Raw genomic sequence first — 20,953 nt, forward strand, 5'->3', positions numbered from 1 at the left:
ACGAGTCCTTTGGATTATGGACCAAATTAATCGCAGCAAAGAAACACCAGCAAATGACAAGTTTGCTGACATCGTCACTGGGTGAGTTTACATTGATCATAAAATTATGTAAATTGAAAGTACGAAAAGAAATCTGCTTATAACGGAAACAAGCCAATTTGGAAAAAACCCACAAGTTTTACGCTGAAATGTTGTTGCACTAGATTGTGGTGATTTTTCAGTTATATCAAAAAAGATTTTGTAAAAATTTTGTAAAACTGCAATAAAAAAACTTTTTTCACATCACATGAGTCACATTGTCAACAATAGGATGTTAATACTGGTGAAAACGACAAAGAAGATAACAGGAAGTAGTAGGAGGATGATCATTTGTTTGTTTTTTCAGACAAAGTGCAGCTGAGCTCTCACAGCACCGCAGTTTATAAAACTCTTCTGTAAAATCATTGACTACAATTTACCCAAATCGCTGCAACGGTCGAATTAGACACCGACGTCTCTTCTGATTGGTTGACAGATGAGCGCTAGCGCCACGACTGAGTTATGAATAAATGTCATGTAACTGTTTACATCTGTCGCTGCCATGATTTTTAATGACTTATCGTGTGAAGAAGCGTATTTACATGGGATTTTAGTTTAATTTCTTATTTAATGGAAACACCACAAGTGTCACAAAAATGCAGACAAGGATTTTAAAGGAAACAGCTGTGCACTGTGGAAACTTCACGCTGGACGTCAAGCAGCTTGTTCCAACGCACTTTTTACTTCCTCTCGACTCAATACCTACATTTTGATCTGAAAACTATAACAAACTCATCGAGATGCTCCTGTCATTGAGTGATTGCGCTCGCATCCAAACATGTTGCGTAAATGCGTTGTTTAAATATGGAGAGGAGAAGAGAGGAGCAGGAGAGGGAGGGGTGGGACTGGGACTGGTGGTAGAAAATGAGAACAAGGTTAACCAGAAGGACGAGGCTGATACAGAGGATCAGGCAGAATTTAGATCGCAAGAAAAAAACTAAACAAAAAAAACAGGAAGATTTAAAGAAAACAAGCTATAAAAACAGATATTTCTGCTGAATAAAAAGTGGAATCTGAAGTAAATGAGGGCGGTAAGAGAGTTCACATGGAACTCATTCAAATGCAAAATGCTGGATCTTGAGTAGAAGAGTGTCCAGCTGTACGTCTGGAGGGCCCTCCAGCCCCTGGAGCTCTACTCCACCGAACAAGCATCACCAATTAGTCAATTTCCCCCCCCCAATGCCACTCTGGAAAAAAAAAAAAAAAAAACTACCTGGACGTGCCAGTCCCCTTTCATCAAGGGGAACAGAAGGGGAATGAAGTAGAAACGGATCAGACAATTCGCCACAGCTTAATTGCAAGAGCGGGGAACTGTGGTCAAGTGTGTAAAGTCCAGTTTGCACACTCATTAAATATGGAAATGTGTTCAAACACATCGCTCTCTCCTGGGGGGGAGGATAAAACACAAACCTGGCAACACGGCCTGGAAAGGATGAGGCAGAGGCTGTGTATCCCCGGAGCACAACGCAGCTCCTTTTTTTTCTGTCTGGACCGAAACAGTGTGAGAAACGACAGAAGAAAGACAGGACGGACGGGAAGCGGACGTTACCGCACCACTTTGCAGAGGCGGCGGAGGAAAGAAGGAGCCGGAGGTTGTCGGAGACGGGAGGGGTGGGGGGAGCCGAGAAAATTTGGAAATCAAGTTGGGAATTAAACATGAGCGATAAAGCGGGGAGGTTGAGGTGGAGGAGAAAGAAGAGGGAGACCAGAGGGGAACGACTCACCTTGTTCTCTGATCAGAGGACAGAATATAGATTAGAGAGGCAGAAGACGGAGAGATGTACAGAGAATAGAAAGCAGTGGGGGAGAGAGGGAGAGAAAGAGAGAGAGGTGAGGGAGTCAGACGGCGCGGGATCATCTCGAACACAGATGCGTGCTGACTCGGCAGGTGGCGGCCGGCGACAGGTTCATTTTGGGTGGCTGAATTATCGATGCCATATGCACACCGCTGGCTTCTCCGCTCCGTCGCTTTTTATTCTGTTTATTATCATATCATAAAACGGATTTTTAAGGCCGGGTTTTGTTCAAAACAAGCTGAATCAGCGCACAAAGTTTACCTGAAGTTTTTTTTTTTCCCTTACTACTAATAGTATCCCACTTCTTCAGTTCAAAGGCCTCCATGCTTATGAACAGTAGATGTTCTGTTTAGTCCGCTTTCTCTTGTATCTATAGTTGCTGCTGTGCTAAAGTGAGGGTGAGGGGGATATCTATAATAGCTGGAGAGGCGGGTGGTGCACTCCGGACGGACTGCCAGTCAATCACAGGGTCGACTTGAAAAGACAGGCAATTATCGGCAGGCACATCCACACCTACGGGAATTCTGAAGTCAGCAATTAAGCCTAACCTGCGAGTCTTTGTGCTGTGGGAGGAAAATGGAGTCTGCAGAGATAACCCACGCACACTCGGGGAAATTATGCACGCTTCGCACAGAAGTACCACACAGCGAGCCTGCAGGTTCTAACCCTGAGGATGCAGAACATATGTTGTGGAGCCGAGGCTCAGAGTCTTCATGAATGGACTGAAGTTCAGCAGACAGGAATGTTGTTGTTTTTCATGCTCATAAAAAGATTTCGAGTCGACATTCCAGACTTTTTCCAACTGTTTATGAAGCGCATCCAAAAAAACGGAGCTTCGCTGTAACATACAGTGGAATCTGATTGGATACGCAGATGTACAACTACTATATCTGTGTAGTTTATGTCCAAGTTTACAGTTTCACATTTAACTGTTTCATGTTTTGTCATGTTAGACCCATTTAGTTTTTTTTTCTCCATTTTTTAAAAAATAGATTTGATAAAGCAACGTAATGTAGTTCACGATCATAAAGTGCAAAGATAAATGATGCAACACTATCGGTTTTTACAAAGAAAAATCTAAAGAGTATGTTGGAGATTTATTTTCAGAACTATCTTTCATAATGCAGTTCTACCCACCATGACTCATCAATTTTCAAGTATTGATACTGATTCTGAACCAGATTCTGGTCAATACTTTGTATTTTATTTTTTTCAAATAAATTTCAGAAACGTATGTCGTGGATTTGTAATCCACCACCTTTTCCAGCAGGAGACACTCGGTGCAACCAATCGCCTTCAAAAGTCACTTACTTCACTGCAGGAACATGAGCTGTGTGGATGAGTGAGAGGAATAAACCAACCGTAGAGAGAAAACATTAAAACGTTTGCCAGAGGGCAATGCCATGGTAACACACGGTGGTTGTGGCGTTATGCTGTGGGTAAGCTTTTCTTCAGCACTGGTTAGAGTCATAAATAGTTCAAATAGAGGCATATTTGTGTGTTAGGATGGCCCAGTCAAAGTCCAAACCTAAATCCACTTGAGGATCTGCATTGAAACTTAAGTACTGTCAGTATTAACTTTGAACTGTTAGGGAGTGATACAGGAAAATGTACAAGGAGCCAGAAGGGTCAAAAATAAATTCAGCGCTAATTCATTAATTAAATGCACCATGAAATAAATGTTTATATAATTTATTTAATAGACAATTGATTGCAATGACTGCGACAGACTGGCGACCCACCCATCCAGGGTGTACCCTGCCTCTCGCCCGAAATGTTCGCTGTAGATGGACACCAAACTTGTAACAGCAGGTGATGATGGCGGATTGGATAAAGTCGAATTTGGCTCAAAGAATCAGGCTGAACTAGTGGAGTTCACCAGATCAGTGGTAGAACCGCCCATAACTCTCAACTTTGACGGCCAAGTTTGACTGATAAACTTATTCATGATTTATGTTTAATTTTGTCCCTTTTGGCCATCCGTAGACATGTTGCTGCTGTAATTGTAGCAACAGCCTACTCTTCAATGTATGAATAAACACACATTTAACATTTTGTTTTTGTTTTTTGAAATGTCACAACATCTGGCATTTTCTTAGCACTTTGTAACTGAGCTGGTGTATCACATAAAATATCAATTATAATTTTAACAATAGTATTGACATGAAACTGGATGTTAGGTAATTGATTTCCAAAGTGATTTGAATCATTTCCAGAACTCCTTTCTAAGGGCAAATGTCAGAAAAAAATAAAAATAAAGTCACCTAAAAGTGACGTGAACAACTGGATTTCACAGGTTGTAGCATACAAAAAGTATAGCATGTATCGTTTACAACCTGATTCTGCTTCTTCAAAATAAAGTGACACTATTTCATAATAAAACAAAGTTAGTTAAACTAAACATACTAGCACCATAAACAGCAGCATTAAACTGTTGAATATTTACTTCTAGATCAGCAGTCTCTGCACATCTGAAGTCAGAGGCTTCTGCTGAATTGAATGGCCCAAAGGCACCTTCACCGAGTTGATGATATCTAATCAGAGCAGCGCTTCAGAAGCCTAACGCCGTTTAAATGCTTAAACAGTAAAAATCCCACAATAGGTCCGGAGGGAGACGGATACCTAGACCTTCCCCTCAATCCGCCTGTTGGGTGAGCCAACAATTAGCTTCGTGTGTAAAAAAAGAAGCATGGAGCAGGTACAGCTTTTCCTCCAGACATCTGAAAACTGAGTCACAAGCAGACAACCAGACGCTGCCACGTCTCGCTCYGTCTTACCCGGTCCCACTGTCTCTCTTTGTTGAGCAGAATAATGACAAGCTTGGGGTGCATCTGGTACCCATCCTCGCTGAACGACAGATTGCGCCCCTCAAATGTCACATTCATCAGGTACCTGCAGAGAGAAACAAGGAGGAGAGGGACAGAGTATCACTTGCTGAAAAACATTGTTGTCGGCACCAATTTACATATGTCCTACATTTGCAATAGATGTCTAAGTATATCGTGTTGAATGGTGTGGTTGCTTTTAAACAGTGAAGAGACTTTTTTTTTTGACATCTTATACATCTTTGCTCAAAAACGTAACACTTAGACAATGTCAAACAATATTCTTCTCATTTTTATTTCTCTTTCAATTCCAAAATTCTACAAAATGTGTATTCTAGATTCATGGTCACTGTTCTCTCAATTATCTATAAGAACAGTTCCAATCTGATAATCAATGACTTCACACAACTGAAACGCCTTAAAAGTTACCAATCATCTCTTCAAGGTTGCAAAATCCTGGACTCTTTACTGCCCTTGTCTCATTTACAAAATCACACACTATTAAAAAAAACAAAACTTGAGGTGGCTTTTTGGCCTAATCAAAAATAGATTTATTTCACAAAACTGCAATGGAAACACTTTTTTCGCATCATGATCAGCAACTGGACGTTACTACCAGCGGAAACCAGTAGTCGCAGGAAGTAGGCGACAGGAAGTGGTTGGAGGATGACGGCGCGGCTTGTTTTTTAATGACTTATCGAGCGAAAAGAACTCATTCATGTGTAATTATAATCTGCGTTTCTTATTTAATGGAAACACGGCAACTGCAAAACTGTGTTTTTTCAACATTAGCAATGGAAACTCAGCTACTGTCCTCTTTTACTCTGCCGTGAGAAAGTGCTGCTTGACAGACTTGGCCACCAGGTCAGGACTGCACATGTGCAGAAACAATAATCATCCCCAGTCGCAACCAACCATTTCTGAGTCACTATATTTAGCAACTCAGAAATAAACTAAAAACAAAATTGGAATCATTGCAACCCCTTTTCTCATACCAAAGTGGCTAATTTACAGCATACAAGAATCTAAATACCTGCATAGGTTATGCCAAAGAGGAATTATTCTAGAAATATTTTCAAGATGATAATGGTCCCCAAATACACCAATCAGTGAAAAGCATCTTGATTCCAGACCAATTGGAGTAAAATTATGGAGTTAGCCAGGCCAATAAAAACCCAATGATGATAATGAAAACAGAAGAATGACCAGTTTGATACAGAAGAACAGGAAACTAGTACTGACCAAATTAGGGTGTCCAAATACTGCCCAGGGAGTCATTCGTGCTGTTGTTGTTGTGTGACTTTTTAGACAGTTTAAAGATGTCTCCTTGATTTTCATTCTACTATTACCCTTACAGTGCGACTCCTAGGAATTCCTACAGGTAGAAAAAGAGCGCAGTGCAATGAACGCCATTATTTTACGGACGCTGCATCCTATACTCGTCGTTTAAAGCAACACAGCGGCGATTTCAACACGGCAAACATTTACCGACAGGGCCGGTGGAAGACAAAGCAGCTCGCATTTTGGCGTGTGCACATCTGGGTTTGTAAGGGAAAATAAGAAAACCTTATTGCTTCTGCCAAACCAGATCGTTTGATCCGTCTGTGAGTGAACGCTGCGCCTTGCTCGCAGCCTCGCGGTGGTTACGGTTGCCGTGTGTGTAGGAGTGTGTGCAGAGAAAACCAAGAATTTTCACGTCAGGTGAAATCATCTCTTTCACACACACACACACACACACACGCACGCACGCACACGCACACACACGCACACACACACGCACGCACGCAAAACATCTTAACCCTTTCAATCTCTCACTCTGCCATCTCCTCCTCACTTTCCCTGTGACTGTTTCCATGGTAACCTTGCATCAAAACCATGCACAAGATGCATATGATAATATTTGAAAAAAAAGATAAGAGTAAAACGAGTGGACGTGACTGTAAAGTGATTATTTGTAATGCTAATCGGTCCATCTGTAGCTCGGTGTCTCGTACAATGTATCTCTGTAATTCGACTTCCTGTATTAAATATTGATATTTTCCAATGGGCTCTTATGATCCGAATCTTCCCATCTCATGCAGCCCCATGTGTCCGGCTAAGAGCCCCGTCCTGTAGAGTCCTGGCACCGGTACAAAGTGCACAGAATCTGTTGCATAAATCATAAGCCATTTACGAAATGACTCGACGCCACGGCAGCTTTAATCTTTACAGGGGGAAAAAAAAGGAGAAAAAGAATCAAGCGAAACACTGTGATTCAGGCCTTACATTTAAGCTTGTGTCTGTGTGTGTGTGTATGTACATTTCTGATAGCAGCGAAACACAAGCATAAGTGTGTTGCCACGGCACCCACAACCACTGTGATTCCTGAGCCAATATGTGGCCGTTGCTGTGGCAACGGTAATCTCACAGAGGGTGGGAATGAGACTAAGTGAGAGGTGGGATAGAAAGAGGAAGTGGAAGGGCGCTTACTACTGGAACACACTAGAGGTGGGACATATGGGCTCAAAGTTTTACTATGATATTCTGTTGTTCCATTGTGAAACCATAAAAGTGACAATAAGAACTATTTATTAGGTCTTTTTTTAGGTAACTGTGTGGTTGTGACGGCAGCATGGCCCCACAAACACACATATTTCTCTTGAAAAACATTCCCCTTTGCTTCTTTAGGACACCAGTCGCATAAAGACGTGTGATTTGTGTCACTAAACTGCCCAGTGACTGCATTTAATCAGATTTTCAACTTTATTGACTTTTATTAATACTTTCATTGAACAAACGGAGAAAATCCTGAAAATGCGGACACGTTCGGGGGATTTTAATTCATCATGGCAAAAACATTATTATGATCAATTTACTATAATAAATAATAAACGCACCTTATGGTCCAGGCCCGTCATGAAAAAGTTTTTCTGGACGATAAATCGACCCAGAAATTAAACAATAACATCGTTGTTTTCAGACCATTTTCAAGTAATGTAAAGGTAATGGCATAACAACACATCAAGATCAATAAACTTTCAATCCTAATGAGCATTTATCACTGGAACTGGAAGACATTTAAGTATGAAAAAAAAATAAAAGCAACAAAAACAACAAAGAAAATGAATTCAAAACAAGGAGCTACTTCAGATCAATGACTGAAGACTTTGGTAGAAAGAGAGATAGAAAAGAGGAAAACAATCAATCATACAAACCATTGAGTTTGTTTTAATTTATCATGTGATTAATTGATCTGTTTATAGCGACAGGCCTGTGTGGCCACAGACTTCACAGTAAACACGACCTGAACGGAGGGACTGAAACAAAGCCGGACCTCGACAGTCTGTCAACTTCACCACAAGAAACGCAGAACGAAAAGTCCAGCGAAAGCATTCCTACCGCCTCCTTTAGTCTGAGCTACGAGCTCGCTGCCCATCCTGAGTTCACGCTGTGCGTAAATAAGACAATAAGAGGAAGCCACACGTCCTCCCACCAACGAGACCTCGTGTTTTCAGACACGTTGAGCCCGTCGGCTCTCCTTCCGGGCCAGCAGAGAGCGCGTCCAAGCTGTGCTGTCCCCACCTGGCTCACCCAAAACCCACGACAATTCATCCCAATAAATTCTTGAGCAAAGCTCGCAAAAAAAACGACAAGAACTCGTCGGACAATGCGAGCGACGCAAATGTTTCCCGTGCTCGCCGCGTGGGCCTGACACAGATAGGTTTCAGCACATGTTCTGCCGTGAATAATGGAGGAGTCGCATGAAATATTGATAAGTCAGTTTTAATAAATTAACCGCGGCATCAATTAGTCATGAATTACACTCCTTAGCAATTATTGTAGTATCGGATTTGCAAAGAGGGGAAAAAAAAAAAATCAGACGTGAGGAGTGATAAAATGACCCATATGGTGTTGTGGCATATTGTGGCTGTGCAGCGTACACACACACGCACACACACGCACACACACACACGGGGTGTACAGTGCGAATGGGAGAAGAGGTGCGAAGTTGTTTCGTGTGTAAACGGGGTTGTACTCTCATGTGTGCATTCAGACTAGATGCACAAACACTCTAAAAACACAAAGTTAGTTTAACTTGAGAGGATAATTCACAGTTCCTCACAAAGGCATGTTGAACTTTTCTACTTTTATGTCATGTTGCGAACAAACTTCAAAAGTACTTCTGTTAGGATTTAATGTGAGAGAGCAACAGAAAGTAGCGTGTAAATCAAAAAGGGTAAATTTAAAATGGTTTTACGAGTGAAAATCTGAAAAGTGTGGCTTGCATGTTGCACTCCTCTGTGCCAACAAGGTACTTCTGAAACCGATTTGTGTTGAACTTTCACCAGCTTTGCTCAGGCTTTTACCCATTAACTCAAGCTCAGTCCGGTTGTTATATTTGTAATAATCAGATTTTAGGACTTGATATAGAGTCTCAATTGGATCTAGATATGTGCTTTGACTGGGCAATGCTGACATATGAAAATGTCCTGCTGGAATCTGAACGTCTCTCTGCCCAGTGTTTAGCTCCACCCATCTTCCCAGCAACTCTGATCATGTTTATTGTCCTTGATAAAATTTAAAAAAAAGAAAGCTTTAACTGCATGATGCTGCCACCACCATGTTACATGTCTTGTGGCTAATTTGAAACAACAACTCTGCTACTTTTGCAAAAAGAAGAGATTTGAATCTTTGAGATTTCTGGATTCAGCTTGTTGCACTTGATTTTACTTTGGGGCTTCAGACAGAAGGAGGATGAATACAAATTCATGTCACACTTTTCAGATTTTTAGACGGCAAACACCGTAAAAACCATACATCGTTTTCCTCACATTTTAAGGTTAAACTTTTGTTTTATCACCTGAAATCCAAATAAAATGGAAGAATCTTTATTCTTGTAAGACATTAGTCATGGCTACATTTACAACCAAAAACAAAACCATACTTCTATTTTGTTTTGTTCATAATTTTAACAAGGTAGAGCCAAAAACGACAGAGCAGCTACTAGAACCGAGACAAGCGGCTTTAATTTGATTTATTTTTGGAAAATGATGCGTTGTGCTAAATTAAAATTCCTTACGGCGACAAACTACCCGAAAAGGGGACCTCTTAAACAGATTGGATTAACATCCTTGAAAAGAGGAGAGACACCTGAGGCAATGCTTGTCTTTTTAAACTCCCATTTCAGAGTATTTTGGAAAGAAACCTGCGCAACATATGCACAGGAAAACAAATGAGAAACCTTTCAAAGCTCGCAGGAGAGACAACTAAATAATGCAGCTCAGAAAAAGTAGGGCTGTGCAAGAAAATGACAATTTTTTTCTAAGACAAATGCAGCTTGTTTAAACAAAGTTTTCAAACTCTATTACGCCCTGTAAAGGAAGCTGACTAGAGGGTTTTTTTTATTGCCAATATGGACTTTCTCTCAATGCTCCATGGGAATCTAACATACTGCCTTCAAAAATCTGCTAACTAGTAAACAGAGTCCACCTGTATGTAATTTAGTCTGAGTGTAAATACAGATGTTCTGTAAAGAGTACGGAGGAACAACAAATCAAACCAGAACAGCTCCATCCCTGGAGAAAACTCTCTCAGCAAAAACGCTTGGAGACATTCATTTTGGATTTTTGCATGTCCTCTGCAATGCTCTCCGCATCTGGGATGTCTGAACCAACGGTCTGATCCAAATCGTTAACCTCTGCGTCCGGGTCCGTTATTCCTTTCAGAACAGCTGAAAAAACGTTCACAGCGGCTTTGCTCTCGTTCTTAGACAGAACCACCCCAGCCGTCTAATAAAGTTGTTCGTTTGCTGGTATATGCCATTCACAACAAATATCAAACAGCACAAATATATTTCATAAAGTATTTAAACAATTGGCTAGTATTGCCAATTGAGCCAGAAACTGGTAGAGTGCCTTCTCCAGGTCAGGGGGGTCGTCCTACCTCAAGTGGAGGAGTTTAAGTATCTGGGGATCTTGTTCACGAATGAGGGAAGAAGGGAGCGGGAGATCGACAGGCGGATTGGGGCAGCGTCTGCCGTGAAGAGGGCGCTGTACCGGTCCGTCGTGGTGAAGAGAGAGCTGAGTCAAAAAGCGAAGCTCTCGATTTACCGGTCGATCTACGTTCCCACCCTCATCTATGGTCATGAGCTTTGGGTCATGACCGAAAGAACGAGATCACGGATACAAGCGGCCGAAATGGGTATCCTCCGCAGGGTGGCTGGGCTCTCCCTTAGAGAGAGAAGCTCGGTCATCCAGGAGGGATTCAGAGTAGAGCCGCTGCTCCTCCACGTCGAGAGGAGCCAGTTGAGGCTCGGGCATCTGGTAAGGATGCCTCCTGGACGCCTCCCTGGTGAGGTGTTCCGGGCACGTCCCACCGGGAGGAGGCCTCGGGGAAGACCCAGGACACGCTGGAGGGATTACGTCTCTCGGCTGGCCTGGGAACGCCTTGGGGTTCCCCCGGAGGAGCTGGAAGAAGTGGCTGGGGAGAGGGAAGTCTGGGCCTCCCTTCTGAAGCTGCTGCCCCCACGACCCGACCCCGGATAAGCGGCAGAAAATGGATGGATGGATGGATGGATGGATGGATGGATGGATGGATGGATGGATGGATGGATGGATGGATGGATGGATGGATGGCTAGTATTGCGATAATTATGTGAAATTAAATGAATTGGAAGAAACCGCAATAGATTTTCTATCACTTTAATATGTCTGCTATAACTAATGTATATTCACATACAAAATAGTTTCATTTACAATTTCTATATCTTCGTGTCATGTGGTAGATCTCAGCCAGCTGCTGAGAGAAAAAGTAGATCTTGGTCTCAAAACGTTTGTGGTCTCCTGAGCTATAGTTTTCCTTATCTCCGCTCTTCAGGGTTCAGCCAATCAGCAAGGGGAATGAATGCCACTCCTGCATTGGCTGCTTTACAAACACTAGGCAATACCATTTTAAGTATCATTGCAAGTAGCAAACTAATAGGGTTATTAAATAGAGTCATGTGTCAATGTCTGAAACCCTCCATAAACCCTCCTCAAAAAAGTAGTTTGTAAAATTCAGTTGGTAAAAAATTTCTGATTTTTAGGTGAGTCAAACTAAATAATAGCTGGGATTTCAAAAAATAACTCAACACATTCACCTATGATTTAACCAGGACACGTGTCGAACCAGAAAGACGCAGGTCTGAAGAGGGTCTGACAGACCGCGGTGTCCACACTTATTGATGAGTAAGAGTTTCATTATTCATGAATGGATTGCACAACAGGACTGAAAGCCAGCTGCCAGCTGTACAGTAGGTAAAACTGATCTGTTGACGTTTACATGAGAAATTACAAAAGAGGAGAAGTGTTTGACTTTTTAACATGTCTACGTAGAGGAAATGACTGAGTGAAGGACATTTAGAGACAGACAGATTTAAAGATTAAAGTACAGATACAAAAAAAAAGAGGATGGATGACAGGGGGAAAAGAAAACAAAAAAGTTTTCTTGACCTAGTTCCAATCATCCTCCTCATCCCCCCAAAAAAGAAATGCCACCTTTCAAACTCCTCCCTCTGGTCTGCTCCAAAAAACACAGCCAAATGTTCTGATCCAGACTCAGACATGAGGAAGAAAAAAAAAAGCCAAGACAAACAAACGCACAGAAAGAAAGACATCTGAGGAAACAGAGGCGCACACTCATCCCCTCATCCCTCTGCTCCGCCGGGTCAACATGCTGCCTCAGAGCGTTCTGCACCCACAAACACACACACATACATGCACGCACGCACGCACACACACACACACAGATGCTCCGCTGAAAGCTTACCGGCGGCCACGCGAGTTCAAACCCGTTCGCAGAGCTTAAAAGCACTTGACACCTTTCCAACTCCGAGCTCATCTGGAACCTGTCCACGCCTGGCAAGGTCAGGGCCGCCGTTGTCAAACTCATGATTCTCGCTGCTGTTGTGGTATTGCTCACAAGTGATTTCCGCCACCATCTTTTTCTATCTCCGCGAGCTTTCGCCTTTTGTTTCTCTTCTTCTTTGCTGCCATCTTCTCTTGTCAGGCGGGTGCTGTGGCGTTAGCTGGAATGTCACGGCGCTGGCTACGAAGGACTTCATTTACTTAGTGCAGTCATGTGTCCTTCTCTCGTAAACGCTGAGCGAGGCAGAGAGCGTGCCATCGGTGTAAGTCGACCAGATGACAAAAGCCACTCGGCAGATCGTTCTGCGTAAGACGGAAACTCACACGGGGTGAGGTTTACAAATCCGGAGCATTGATTACTCAATGAACATATTCAGTCAACAATTTTGTGATAAAAATGATGCATAATCCAAATGGGAAACGGACTATAAAGCCATGCAAGATGTTAATTTGTGACTTGAGTTTGTTATGAAAAGGCTTAAAATAAATGTAGCTTTTATTGCTGCATATGAAGCAGCATAGTCACTGAAACACTGAAGCATGCAGATATAAAAGCTAAAAAGGAGCAAATTTCTGTCAAAAAACATATTTAACATATTTACAAGAAAAAATCTGGATAACCTGATAATTTTTCACCATTAAAGGCATACATTTACAATATTAACTTAGATGTTCTTTGACAATGTGAAGTCAAAAAAGTACATGAAAAACTAATTATAAAATTAGACATTAGCGTCAAAAAATGCTCATGTCCTCTATATTAGGACTGTAGTTGTAAATTTAGGAGATAAAAGTGTCAGCGGCACATCAGTTCTCTTTTATTGTATCAGAACGACATTTCACCAGGAAGGCCTGCATGGAGTCTGCACCCAGGAAAAGAACCAGGATGTTCCAACTAGTCTCTGGAAAATATCCGGATGCATATCTGCTACATCTACCACTAAAACCTTAGAGGACCTCTGGCTCTGTTTTCAAAAATGTCTGACTTTATAATAATCTCAAATACTTTTTTGTTTTTTATTTATTTATTTATTTATTACAAATGTCTGACTTGACAATGTCAGAGAATATCAGATATTTAATATTGTACATTTACTCCATTAATCMTGAAAATTAGCTTGAAGTATTAGAAAATATTCAACTTATTTTTCTACATATAGAAATTAATGTTGACATTTTTTTATGTATCAATCTGGGGTTAGAATTTTTTTTCTTTGATCTCACCTTATTACTCCATCATCTTTAAATTATTCTTTACTTATTTATGTTTCCATGGGATTTAAATACGAAGTGACAAAAATTCCCATTTCTTTTGGACGATGGACACAACTCTGAATGGGAATCACTATCTATTCTGTCACCACAAAAGATCCGCAGGATGATAAAGAAAATATTACAAACACATCTCCAGAGCTCCCAGTTGGAGAAGAAGTTTCCATAGCAACCACCATCATCTAAAGGCTGAATGAGTGTAGAGTTTGTCAAACTCTTCTTCAGACTTTGTTGTGTGAGAACCGGTGACCACAGGCCACAACACAAATCAGAATCTAGAAATATGAGACATTAAAAGAACATAACTGAGTCTAAAAACTAAATATAGAATACCAAATGTGACAAAACTAGAACTACGTCATAATCAAAATACCGAGCTAAAGTTCAAACCTTCGTCACTCTCTGCTTTATGGATTTCAGCCTTTCTGGAATAAAAAAAAAATCTGTGTGAGATTATGGTGCTTCAGCAAAAGATTAATACACATTTAGGTCTTTTTACGCATCCTTCATCAGGGAAATCATTAAATGTGACTTTCGATATGAATTCTTCTCCACAATATAAGCTGCATATTAACTGTAGAGCCAGAACCAGGTCAAACAGACGGTTCGTTTTAATTTAAAGGTTTCAATCAAACAGGAGGGTTTAAGATCTTTCCCAAACCGGAGATATCCAACAACCGTGTCTTTCTAAGATGAGTAACTAATGAGTGTGGAAAATTCATAGCACCATTAGAAAGAGACGTCCATGTGTTTTTAAAGGTGTCCTTTTATTGCTAAGCTGGAACGTTTAGCAATAAAAGTGTGAAAACAAAAATATTCAGAGCACCCTGTTTTTTTTTTTGTTGTTGTTGCATTTTGTCCCACTTTAGTGTATAATCTGTGCATGTTATGTGATAGACCAACACAAAGTAATGCATAACTGTAAAATTTGTGCTTTTCATTATCAAATAAATAGGATTAAGTCATCAAAAAAGAAAGATTTTGTGCCAGAGTGGTGCAAAAATAACGCTTTTCCCTTTACTAAAAATAAATCGCAAAAGAAAGGAGCTTCAAAAAGTCATGTGAAAAGTGAAAAGGCTGTCATTGGTTTCTTATGGTCTTTCCTTGTTTTTTAAAGTATTTCATCATTCATAGGGGCGCACTGTGGATATGTGACCGAAAAAAGGGTTTGTTGCCTAATGGCAACATGGTTCTATAGTTCAGCTAGAAGAGAAGCACCAGCTAAATGTTAAAGTGTAGGCGTCTTGTTTCATCCAGCTGACTAGCAGTGCACTGCACCAACATGACAGGAGAAATGTAGCTCGGTTGCTCTTTCCTCCATGTGGCTTTAGACTTGCTTCAACATCTAAATACATCTAAATCTAAATAAAAGGACTTTAAGCTATTAGAGTAAAATAACTGACAGTTCGAAATTCCTAAAAAGAAATGTAAGGGAACTATTTAATCACTAGTGATATTTATGCCATCGTGATGAAGAACTAAAGCAACATTGACAGAAATGTGAGAAATGTGTTACATATTTCTCACAAATACTCTGCATATCTAGTCACTCTCTCCTCATCTGCTGTCATCTCCTCATTCTGATTCTCTAAGGCTGTTCTTCACACCAGGTAGTCCAGTAGACTCTGTTGGATTGGGAACCAAAACTGGCTGCACCAAGAACCACAGAAGGAAACAACTCAACAACCTCTGAAGAAGACACTAATTACGTCAGATTTATGCAGCTGTAGGATTTATTTTTTGTCTCTGGTAAAAGACCGTGAGCCATTTCTCCCGCTAGAGCCAGACTCACGTGTTTGTTTTGGTTGAATTCACCCAGAATGCCTTGCATTATAGTCCACTCGATGTTCACATATACATTGAACCGAAAGTGAACTTTGGCGGACCACAGTTCACTTTTTTGTTCAATTCACATCTCCTCAAACGAACCAGACTTCTTCCTAGCCAAACAAAATGGACTCAGCTGTGAACTGTCCAGGAAGTGGAGCATTCTTCCAGCCAACTGAGCGCTTCATTCAGTTCAGAGCAGATAAACTCTTAGCCAATTGCTAATCTCCTGATTGAGCACTTGAAGACAAAGGTTATCACCAAACAAATTTAGTTAAGGCAGCGAGGGGCGAAGGATCTCAGTAGCACTCGCAACTGATCTAATCAGCTACACAGCTAAGTTGATTATAAAACTGCAGGTCTGAAGTGCAGACAATGGCCGGGGAGGAGCAGAGCAGTGCAGATGAGAGGAAAATCACCAGGAGGAAGGAGGAGAGTACAGGAGGTGTGAGCAACAATCCACAGAGGTGAGCGAAGAAAGCAGAACAGATGAAAACAGACATGGGGGGGAAAAAAGGACCAGAGAAGAAGAAAAGAGAAGACGGTAGGGGCGAGGCGGACAAAGGCAAACAGGAACGAGGTTAGGATAAGGTTCAACAGAGCAGGGAGCGGCGCAGGAGAGTTGAACAAAGCGGTTCAGGCACGCACAAAGAGTAGGGGTGTAATATTCCAGGGGCAGCAGCAGGTGCCATGATCTCCACTGCTGGTTCAAAGCAGTAAGCAGTAAAGAAACAAGAGCAAAAGCCTCAGAAAGGAGTACAGCGCAGACCGGAGGTGAAGTGATATCAGAGGAGTACACGGCTGAGCTCCGAGGCCTTGGTGAGGCCGGCTGGGGTTCACATGCAGTCAGCCACAGAGGTGACCTGAGCGTGCGTCTCTGCTGATGCCAAAGTGGGATGTTAGAGAATGATTATAAAAAGAAAAAAAAGCGGTGTTGTTGTATTAACTTAAGCTTCTGGTGAGCAGCTAACACCAGGATGGCAGAAAATGTATACAAAGTGTTCATAAGCCTTTTAAGCAAATCTTTTTACTTTGTAACATTACAACCAATATGATCATACTTTTAAAATGAGCTTATTTCTGTTCAAGCCAATATCCATATGCCTGAGTTAAAAATAACAGGAAAAAATACTTCACAAGTCATCTGAATATGAAAATAAACTGTATATCTGCTAGCTATACAACTACTAGCTACTAGCTTGCAGTGCTAGTGGCTATACAGACCGCCTAATGGCAACAAGCCTAACCATAAAGCAGGATCGAAAATGAAATAGTTTAGATTAAAGCCATTTAAAGGAATGGCCAGGTCAATGTCTGGATTAAATCCGATTAAGGAAAAGTGCCAAACGGTCACCATCCATTCTCCAAATAGATCAAGGTTTGTTGGTAGAGGCTTACCCCCAAACATTTGCAGCTGCAGTTGCAGCAAAAACTGTTTCGAAGTGTTATATATGAACAGAACCCTTGTCAGATCTCTTTCTAAAAACTTGTCAGAAAACATGCATTATTTTTCTCCCACTTCATATTATGCACTGCTTTGTGATACTCTGCCAAAATTCTGGTATTTTTCATAAGGATTATCTAAAAGTGAAAATGGACAAGGTGTGTGTGTGTGTGTGTGTGTGCGCGCGTGTGCGTGTGTGTGTGTGTGTGTGAGTGTGTGTTTGTGTGCGTGCGTGCGTGTGCGCGTGGCTGTGCGTGTGTATCCCTTCAGCTCCATTTCAAAGCAGCATTGTTAGAAGACATGAGCAGGAAGCCGATTTTGTCACAACAGCATCCCGAGCCGTGTCCTCACTGAATCACTGACAGCCTCTTCAGCCTCAGACGGCGCTGCTCCTGYTGCACAGACAGACACACCTGTTCTGTCCTGACAGCCTGTTCCTCAGCATTAAACCCCCACACTGTGAGCGAACCGACACGGACAGTGGCAGGGAGGTGAGACTGCTTCTGAAAGCACTCTCTCCGGCGCTGTGCTCTGGAGAACAACGCCACAGGGGACGGCGTTTGCCGACTGAAACGCCACTGGGACCAATTAGGCGGAGCGTGGCGCGGCCGGACGCACGCGTCGAGACCGGTTCAAGGGGCCTGCTGCTGCTGAAAAGGACGGCTGAAGGGGTGGGCGCATGTTTCAGCGGGATAACAAGGGATCTGATCTCTGTGTAGGGAAGGTGTGGGATTTGAGTGTGGACCAGCATCTGTGTTCTTTTGCTAATATGCTGATCTACAGCAGACTGAGAAGCTGAATAACCTAAATGTGTCCTTTTATGAAGCAGCTGAATGTGGCATTTTCCCTTGAATTAATCAATGTCATATTAATCAGAGTTAGTTTAATGAAAAGTGAATACTTAAAACTTAAAAGTACCTAATGTTTGTTCCCCCAGCACTCAGTCAGGTAACAAATGTGTGATAATTCATTGAAAGTTAAGGGAAAAGTGTTGTTTTAAACACAAAAAGATTTATTTAAGATCTTAAAACTACAGTATGTAACTTTTACTACAAATCATTTTTTTTTACATATTTGCTGAAACTGCCACTATGTTGTGATATTATTGTATGAAACAGACAATCTGAAAAACAAAACAAAAATAATATGAGCTCCTCTGTCTTCTCCCAGTACCAACTAGAAACAACCAATAAAGCCAGTAGGAGGGTCTTAGAGCTGCCAATCATGCGTGTGTACTCACTACCTCCTGATTTCTACCCCCCACTTTTCTCTCTGCTGCGTTGCGCTTCCTGATAGCAGAGCCCGTCTGTCTGAATGCTAAGGCTAGTTAGCATAGCCAATGATGGCAGATTAACAGTTTTCCTGCAAAGATAAGTTGTTGAGCAAAAATCTGGTTGGTCCAAAACACTGAAAGGACCAACAGAAAAATTGCAGCTACCCACATGAAAAGGCCAAATTGTGAAGAAAGGTTTTATGGCGGTGGTAGTATCATGCTTAGCTTCCAGAGGGGGGGGGGTATTGCACAAAGTGACTTGAATAATGACTGCTGAATTATTCAACTTCCCTTCAAATCATCTGCTGGAAGTTTGAAACGTACATAAAACTGTGTTTTCCCCACATGTCAAGGATGGCAAACACACAACAAAACTGGTTTTGTAAAGTATAAATCAGGCTGATTTTAAAGTGATGGAGTGGAACGCCAGAAGTTTTTTAATAGCTACATAAAGTGTGTGGCTGAGGGGTAAGTTACGACTTTGACACTTATCCTAGTGTTAGTAAAGGTGTATGAAAATATACACCTTTTACTATTGAGCCCATAGGAAATATGTACAAAAATTGGTATTAAAATCCTATTTTTTTTTATTTTTTAAGTTCAAAATTAAAGTTGTTTGCTGTCTGATGACATCCCAACAAAAAAGGAGCAATAAAAATGCTTTGACTAGATACATTCGTTAGATTAAAGACCATGATGAATGTATGTAAACGCATCTGACTTGGACTTGGTTTCTGTGAATTTCTGTTGCTAAATGTCTCTGCATTAGGTACAAAGATTCTTGATCTGGTGATCCCCAAATTAAACTTTACCCTGGTGTGAGGAACATTGTTCCCTAACCAATCCAAACGTTGCATCAGTGCAGGTGTCCCATTAGAAAGTCTAAATACGGTTTGCTGCGTCCTCCGTCTTACCTGAGAACTTCATTGGGGTTGCCTGAGATTGGGGTCTTCTTTTCCGGCGCTCCATGGCATTCAGATTTCAGCAAGGTGTGAGGCCCGCGGTCCATCATCATGGTGGACGTCGCCATGGTGATGATCGCCACACCGTCCCGAACACGAGCTTCCAGACCATAGTCCCACTCGTCGTAGGACACAGAGAGCAGACCTGCGACGACGAGGTGAGATTCAGAGTACTGATAGTATATGCTGTGAATAAGTATTTTCCCTTTTGCTTTTTTCTCTTTTGTCAGATTTATATGTTAAGTTTGTCAAATATTGTCAAAATTCAAAGATAACCTAATAAACCTGCCTTCTTCCCCCTCTTATTAAATCACAAATTAACCTGGGTGACATCACTAGAGGTGATTACTGTCAGACCATCAGAACAAATAAATCATAAAAAAAAACAATTTGACAACAGGCAATAAAATGCTGCACTTTCATTTAATTAAGGAAGATATGAGTCAGCTGATTCTTCCCCAGGCAATTTAGAAAAAGAATAAGAAGAATGAGGTCAACCTTGCTGAACACAGAGAATTGAAAGTACAGCTCAGTTTTACCAAATACGATTGACGACAAGATTACAACAGTGGGTTAGTCCATAACATAACTAGTTTTCCTATCCTAAATAGAGACGATGTGTTTCTCATTCTGTGTTGTGCTTCTTAGTTTAACGCTCCTAAAAATGGTTGTAAAAAGGAATAATTGAGGAATGTTGTGATACTTCCTGAAGGCGGAGTGGCTGAAAGAGCAGGAGCTTCTTAAAGGGACAAGTGCCCAATTTTAAGGCATCAAATTGCAACGTCAAATTTCTTTTGAGTCATATTTGATATTGTTAGCATTTTTGTACCAAATGACAGTTACTTGATTGGGCTATAAAATGATGCTATGTGGCTATAAAAGGCAAGACACAAAGTCTTAGACATCTGTCAGTCTTGATATTCTTTGGGATTTGCAAAGTAAATGAGTGCCATTATCCACAAATGGAGAAAACGTGAGAACAGTGGTGAACCCTCCAAGGAAAGCTGGCTTACTGACCGACTTCAAGAGAGCTTCCAGGACTCATCCAGGAAGTTAAAAAAAATACAGTACATCTAAAACACTGCAGGTTTCACTTTCCATAATTAAGGTCAGTGGTTATTATTCAACAATAAGAGATTGTCGGGAAAAAAATAGCCAAATATACCAATATATTTGGGAAAGTACTCCAAAAAAATAGCACTAAAATAAGACTTTAGTGTGACCAAGCCAAAGTCTGGACCTAAATTGGATTGGAATCCTGCGACATGACCTGCAGACACGAGTGAGCCAACAATCCTCAACACCAACATAAAAGACTTATTGATCGTTATCACAAACGCTTGACAGCAGCTGTTGCTGCCAACGGTGTTGCACCCAGTTATTAGATTTAGTGGAGAATGAGCTGTTTGTCTGGTTATCTGAAACATTAAACTGAGACAAAACACAGACAGAAGAAACCTGTGATGGCTGCCAAAAAAAACAACAACAACGGTCTTATAGAGAAGAGAGGCAGGAAGGGAGACGCTGTTCTGTTAGAGTTCATATGATTCAAGACAATGGGTACAGAGTGTGATGATTCAGGGATGCCTCAGA

At 41.3% G+C, this 20,953-nt stretch overlaps 1 protein-coding gene across 5 annotated transcripts in view; it reads right to left on the reverse strand.

The window, feature by feature from the left end:
* grin2ba (glutamate receptor, ionotropic, N-methyl D-aspartate 2B, genome duplicate a) overlaps positions 1–20,953 on the reverse strand; it is a 178,721-nt gene that overhangs the window by 40,492 nt on the left and 117,276 nt on the right. For all 5 annotated transcript variants that reach the window (XM_008415507.2, XM_017306255.1, XM_017306254.1 and 2 more), the window contains 2 exons: positions 19,313–19,505; positions 4,652–4,766 (listed from right to left, as the gene is read on the reverse strand). In XM_008415507.2, coding sequence (XP_008413729.1) covers positions 4,652–4,766; positions 19,313–19,505 — 308 coding nt within the window. The remainder of the gene's footprint in view (positions 1–4,651; positions 4,767–19,312; positions 19,506–20,953) is intronic.

This window comes from Poecilia reticulata, linkage group LG8 (genome assembly GCF_000633615.1).
Source record: "Poecilia reticulata strain Guanapo linkage group LG8, Guppy_female_1.0+MT, whole genome shotgun sequence".
Taxonomy (NCBI): domain Eukaryota; kingdom Metazoa; phylum Chordata; class Actinopteri; order Cyprinodontiformes; family Poeciliidae; genus Poecilia; species Poecilia reticulata.